We start from the raw sequence: 7,320 nt of genomic DNA on the forward strand, positions 1-7,320 counted from the left end.
TCTGGTGAGGGAAATGTTTTGAATTTGTGCTTTTTCAGAAATGTGAAAATCTTGCATTGTTAGAATTAGGGCTGCACGATTAAACAAATGTGATTGTCATGCATATCTTGTCAGTAAAGCCGGTTCTGTGATTAGTATTAAATCTCTAGCACGTGCTTTCAGATGGAGCAGCATTTACTACACAGAGCCATAGTTCACTGACAAGCTACGCAAAATCGCATTCATAATCTCAGACGATTTAATCGCTCGATTATGAAATCGAAGAAATTATTCTGCGATTATGAAAACTGTTTGTGTAGCTTGTCAGTGAACTACGCCTCTGTGTAATAAATGCTGCTCCATCTGAAAGCACGTTAAAATACCACATTTTTATTCCAAACTCACTTCATAAAGTCAGTCGAGTGTTTGAAATAAATCCTTCTGTGAGATGATGTGGCTTCTTACACAAAATAAGGCACGCAATATATTTCATAGTATTCTAAGCACTGCTAAAGGCTATGTCGATTAGCACTGCATTATTATATACTTTATTATAATAAAAATTATAATAAGATGAACTCAAATAAACCATATATTGTCGTAGTCGTGTGGTTCAATTAATGAAAATAGTTAAATCTTCTGTTTGTTCAGCAAGTTTCTTCTGCGAGGCGTATTTGGAGTTTCAGCACGAAAGCGCCCTCTGGCCTTTGGATGGAGATTTACTGCTGATCACAGAACCGTGCTTCACTGAAAGATACGCATGACAATCTTAGCTTCTGCCTAATTGCGATTTATTGCCTTTTTGCGATTTATTTCGATTAATCATGCAACCCTAGTTAGAATTGATTTATGTTGCTTGCTAGTCTTCTTTCTTGCATCTTGGCCAATATTATTATTTTTTACATTTGTCAATATAGGATTAAATTGTGAATGCTCATTCTTTAGCTATATATTTTTTGACATTTATTGTATTACATTGGCATCTAATGATCAGTGATGATATTTATCCAGTAAATTATAATGCTGTGATGGCCAAAATTGAATTAATCCCTGTAAAATTTTAAATGATTGATTTTAGATATTATGTAGACAATTTTTTTTAGTTTAGTTGGTACAATTTAGTTGGTTGGCTAGATTCCCTAGGAATTAAACCTGCGTTACTAGTGCCATGCTCTACTGTTTGAGCTACAGGAAGGCATAGAGGCCAATAAACATCAGTGGCTGTTGGTTGTTTTGTATCAGAGTGTTGTTAACTTGTCTGGTGTTTGATGGTGCAGGTTGAAGTAACCTTGAAACTTACAAATTCTTGAAACTGTAACAATTTTCTTTTTCTGCAGTCTAAGCAAAGGGATTTCCTTGAGAAAATGTAAATCCAGATTCATCTTGTTACACTTTCTGATACAAGACCAAGGTTAAATTTGGACAGATCACAGGACAGTGTAAGTCTGCACTGCACACTCTGAAGCAGAAGATACAGACTCTCTTTAATGTTGATGCTGCTGAGACCGGTTTTCTCCACACTCCTCTGCCCTCGGAGAGGATTCCATGTGATTTCCGTGTCTGAGCGAGGCAGCAGAAACGGCCTCTGCTGTAATCAGTTCAGCCCGGTTGTTATGTTTTGGCAAAGCCTCTGGCACAGGGGAAGCCTACATGGGCTTCTCAGATTCCTTCTCGAAAAACACTCTCAAGACCAGCTGTTGGAGAAGTATTCAGACGCCCCAGAGATGACCCACAATTATGAAAATGAGGTATTAATAGATTTAAATTACATCCAAATGGCATTGTGTAGATGCACAAGAAGCGCTGCGTTTTTTCAGCTGAAATCATTAGGAAAACTAGCTGAATATGGTTCAGTGGATGTGGTCACTTGTTTCATTCATTTATACACATTTTTGAGACCGAGAGAAAGTGCAGGAGATAATATACAGAACTTTCTTCATAAAGCAGCTTGTAGCAGTACATAGCGCAGACCACAGTGGAGGTGAATGTGCAGGAAATTTTGTTATTAGAAATATTAAGAATATGTTCACAACGCAAAGCTCCTTCCCCAGTCCGCTCATTCAGTTTATGAAAACTAAGTTGTAAAAACAGGCCTGTAAACATCAATATGATGTTATAAGTCTTTGATTTTAGAAGTTTTAAAGGTACAGCATCAAAAAGAGTATGTTGCCAGACTGTCAGTTAGAGAATCAAAATCATTTTGTAATATAGCCTATATTGGCAGATACTGGATATTTTAATATTTAGATTGCTATTTAGATCTCTTTGTAGGGGATAGATAACAGATTAGTGAATAGGACACATAACAAGTTGTGATATATAAATTCATATTAATATAGCAACTATTTATTTTATTTTTCCTCTCTTTTTTTAGTAAAGATTTATAATATCAGCCATTTATCAGTTAGTGATCATAAAATGAATATTGTGATGCACCCTCAAAAGCATCTCATTATGCATGTAATGAATATTCATACACATGGTTATGGCTTTGTGATTCATAACCACCTAAACTGTTTAAATGATGCTGGAAAAATCCTCAGACAAGAGAATGACTTCATATCTGCATTATAAGCTACACCAGGAAGACACATCTAGTATGTTTTATACAATGTAGTCATGTTAGCACAGGTTCCAGCACAAGTGATGATTTTAAATACGTAAACTTTGAGCTCAAAGCTGATCTGAAATCCATCCCCAAGTGCAGAGCTCTGTTCAGTAGCTCGTGACAAAATGGGCAAAGACAGATGAAGTGCTGAAAATGAAACTATTTCCTGGTCTAATCCTTGTGCAATCCGACAAGGTTGCACAAGGATCCATGTCTTTGGGGAGGGCTGGAAGATTTGTCTTTCTCTGACATCCCCCCCCCCCCCTCTCCTGGATCTGCATAACAGTTCCTGTAACATAATCCTCCTTTACGGCAGCACTTATCTGTTGATCCATGCACAGGTATAGGGTTATAACTCTGCATGCTACACCTGGCGGAACAACGGAGTATGATGTTCACTTGAGTCGCTCAAAACTGATAGTCCTCTTGACTCCAAGCGTTTGTCCTTTTGTGCACCAAGTTACTAAGAGTCTCTTGAAAGGATTACATGGTCATCTATCACTTAAGCATTGGGGTTCTGTTTAGCTCTGGCTTAGTTTTGTAGGGTTTTTGGTTAAAAGAAACTGATATGTTTTCTGCCTTTGCGTGTTTATTTTGAGTAATAAACCCAAGTAATTTGTGCAATAATTTCTGCAAACATTATTTAATACATTTCTTTAATTGTAGCAATTAATAGTTGTTCTCAATGTATTCCATTCACATGCTCTAAATTGCTCCAAGGGTATGGTCTCTGTCAGCTAAATAACTAATTGTTTTTTCTCTTGTGTCCACAGGCCCAGCTCAACCTTCTGGTTGTCCTGCATCGTCTAGCAGAGGAGTCCAGGGTGAAGGCCTTTGAGGAGAAATCAGCAACCATCAAAGTTCACCACGTCAGAGCTGTTGCGAAGGTATCCAACACCACCATAATAATTAAGCTAATTAAAAGAGCTGCTCTCTAAACTGCATTAGCTCAATGTAGCTATGTAGAAATTAAACCTTTCAAGCAAAATAGAGTAGCTGAAAATATTGAAATATTTTATATTTGCTCTGCAAAAATCGATATTATACATTTATATAGTAGATTTATTAGATTTTATTTAATACATTATTTTATTATATAAAATAATAGTCATTATATGAATTTTATTAAATTGTATTAATTATTTTGAAGTATTTATTGTCATTTTTATTCATTGTTAAATGTGTTACAAGGCATGACCTTTAAAATTGTCTTTAATTGTGCACGCCGTATATCTTTATTTTCCCCTAAATAAAGTGAACATGATCCTATGGACAAAATATGCTGCTTTCCTTTTGTTCTGTATGGTCTCTCATGTACACATTTAGTTGTTTATTATTTTATAAAGATAGAAAGTGACTTGTTTTTATCTCTGGTCCGTGCACCACTGAACTATCAGACAAAATGTACTTCCAACTTCCCTCCTTTATACTTCACTTGATTTATTTTACCCTGAGGTCCAACAATGTGTTGAGGCAGTGATGTTCTCTAACAAGCACACTGGGTACCTGAGATCGGCTGGGTTAGGTTTCCAATGGATATTAATATAATCAGGCTGCATTGTTAGCAGATGTCACCCATGGCCTGTCTATTGATCATCTCAACAGTATGTGTTACAGCAATCAATTTGTTCATTAGCAAACTGCCAAGAGCTACATTAGGTGAATGGCAGCTTATCTCCAGGTCCAGTTTGTTAGCTGTGCAGCCTGTTTTTTAGAGTGAGACTGGATGAGTTCATATCAGTGCTCACAAATGGAAAGAAATTGGCAGCTGTGTGCACCCTGTGCTGATTATGATAGATTCTAGTATGATTTTAAATACCATGCTGAAGTGCATGGAATTTTGCTTTAAACAAATCAGAATAACACACTCCCAGTCACCCGATCATGTCCAGGTCAAAAAAAAAAAAAGAAATTATATTTTCCATAAAGAACGGAGGCCTAATTTTAGGACCATTACGATTTTTTCACTGGCACATTGTTTTCTTGACAAATTTAAACAGTTCAACCCAAATTCTGAAATAAATAAATAAATAAATAAAATCATTGACCCAGACATGTGGTTGACAAGCTTTGTGACATTCACCAAAGTGAGTGAATCCTTGGGAAGGCACATCTTTTTTTCTTTTTTTAACAGACTAAATATTCAGGAATGAAAGCATGTGTCTGAAGTTTCATCATAAATGCAGTCCATGCTTTGACAGAGTTGCCGTGTTGATTGCTGTTAGATTTAGTTTAGATATAGTGTTTTACTGTAGATTAGGCCCAGCTGAATCTCCTGTAATTTTCATTTATTTATTCATCTATTGTTTTGAGGATCATGACCTGAAAAAGTAATTAAAACGGCAAATGTACTGCAGCCAGAATCCGGCTACATCATCTTACAACCACCCCTTTGATGGATATTTTCTCCAGCGCTATAGATCTGAATGGGGCACCACATCAAATGAGTCACCATAACACTGAACAGAGATCCGGCCAGTTTTCGTGCTAGTCATCGTTCTCCGTTTATTTTCACGAGGGCAGGCAGCTTATTTGATTAAGATGTAATTGTGTGCAGAGTGCTCCTTGTACAGATGCACTTAAGCAGCAGGAGCACGAAATATGCTCTGCTTGTTCCAATCCAAATCAAGAGCGAAGTCATGATGGCTTGTCACAACTAAACATGTTAGGAATTACATGCTTTACAGAGTTCAGGCGCAGACCGGTTCAGCATGGCTGCCTATGAATACAGGTGTTTAATGTAGAGCTCTGCCATGGTAAGTGGGAATTTGAGAGGGCAAAAAAACAGGGGCATAACTTAAAAACTGGGTGTTTCTAAACAATATAGGTTATTAATAAATATAGTATAATATAATATAAATGTGTACTTATATATGTTAAAAAGTATTTTTTTTAATTATATGATATTTTTTATAAATTATGATTATTATTATTATATATTGAAAAAAATATAATATAAAAATTAAATTCTATGATTTATTATTTTATATATATATATATATATATATATATATATATATATGTATATGTATATATGCATATAGGAAGCATAACCACTGTAAATTGACATTGTACAAAAATGAAATGAATACACTGTGACTATTGGTTGCATGATCAATGAGTGATTATCCCTCAATGGTCAATGGTGATGACCCCTGATCTAAATAGCCTAATTGTATTTCTTCCCTTTGTTGTTGCAGAAACTGTTAAAGAGCACACGTGGATAATGTGGATGACAGGAACTCCCCATCACACCCCTTTAATTGTTCAAAGCGTTCACCGTGTGACCTAAAATTTACTTAAAGACTTCAGAATGTGTGAGCTACGTATATGGACTGTCTAAGATGAACATTTTACTTTAATTCTTTCCTTAGAACTTTTATGTCTACAATGGAATTTATGTTACCTTGTTTCAGCGTTGTGCCCATTATTAGGCTGTGATCCATGATAAATTTCTCTTGCTTCTAGTTTTGTGTAAATCATGTATGATGGACAGTATCTAGCTCAGATATCTAAAGCAACACGTGTGCCTCATCTCTTTAGATCATATTATGTCTTATTACCTGTTAATAAACAATTTGTACCACTTGTAACTTGGGTAACACATGGTTGAGTAACCGTGTAGTGTTTCTTTCCTCACTCTGTAAAGCAACAAGTTATTTGGCTCTCAGCCATCGACAACATTGGGACCATTATCTTTGACTTGCTCACAAAAGCAGGTTCACTCAGACGATATTTCACTTTCCTGTGTATCCAGTATCAGATGGATGTCTTGTAATGAGATAATCATTTTTATTTCAAATTTAATTACTAATATCTGACTGACATATAATACACAAAATTTGTTAAGAACATGGCCAGGGCACCTTAATATCATATTAAAAATGAGTAAATCAGTGTAAAATGAAGTTAAGGATATATATATATATATTCATTACAAGCAGTAAAACACTTGAAGAGGTTTATAATAAAATCTGAAACTTTCACTTGCTTTGATTCCTTTCTACCTTTGGATAGTACCTGACTGTGTTTCTGACATACTACTTTTCAAAAGTTCAGGACTGTAAGATTTTTAAATGTTTTTGAAAGGAGTCTCTTATGCTTACCTAGGTTGCATTTATTTGATCAAAAAATACAGTAAAAACAGTAATATTGTGAAATATTACCATTTAAAAAAATTAAATTTATCCCTGTGATGGCAAAACTGAAATGTCAGCAGCCATTACTCCAGTCTTCAGTGTCACATGATGAAGTAAAGAGAGAGGGAAAAAAAAATCTTACTGACCCCAGAATATTGAATGGTAATGTATGGAGTGTCACTAACTGATCACCAAAGGTGTCAAGTCAGTTCTGTGCTTGCATCTGCTCCATGCTTCCTGCCCATGTTGTGTGGGATCAAAGGGCCTGACCCCAGGACCACAGGAAAGTAAATGTTTGGGTCTCACTTTTCGGGTGTATACCACCGATGATCACATGACCTGGCTGGGAGTCACCCTCCTCTAATCCTTCTGTCAGAATTAATTGGGCTGCCAGGGATTGAGCAGCCTAGTGTTTGTACTTTCTGCCTGCCTTTGAGTTTTGAGAAGAGTTGCCTGTTGATAACAGTCTAGAATGTTCTCCAGACCTCTAAATCCAACTTTATCTTCATCTTTCATGTACGACATCTTCATCCTCTTTATCCTCATCCATCTTCATCATCACAATGGGAATGGTGCCGTTTATTCTTCAACTTT

General features: G+C 35.9%; 1 protein-coding gene across 2 annotated transcripts; it reads left to right on the plus strand.

Moving 5' to 3' along the window:
• The first annotated feature begins 557 nt into the window (after window positions 1-557).
• Window positions 558-6,180, plus strand: LOC109086858 (centromere protein W-like). Of its 2 annotated transcripts, XM_042772969.1 has the most exons (4): window positions 558-1,727; window positions 3,361-3,474; window positions 5,275-5,343; window positions 5,788-6,180. In XM_042772969.1, exons 1-3 carry the CDS (start codon window positions 1,467-1,469, stop codon window positions 5,329-5,331), a joined length of 432 nt encoding a protein of 143 aa, XP_042628903.1. In that variant the 5' UTR covers window positions 558-1,466; the 3' UTR covers window positions 5,332-5,343; window positions 5,788-6,180. The 2 variants fall into 2 exon arrangements, with proteins under 2 accessions (XP_042628903.1, XP_018956677.2); XM_019101132.2 differs by lacking the exon at window positions 5,275-5,343 and having other exon boundaries at window positions 1,142-1,727.
• The last annotated feature ends 1,140 nt before the right edge of the window (window positions 6,181-7,320 follow it).

This window comes from Cyprinus carpio, chromosome A16 (assembly GCF_018340385.1).
Source record: "Cyprinus carpio isolate SPL01 chromosome A16, ASM1834038v1, whole genome shotgun sequence".
Taxonomy (NCBI): domain Eukaryota; kingdom Metazoa; phylum Chordata; class Actinopteri; order Cypriniformes; family Cyprinidae; genus Cyprinus; species Cyprinus carpio.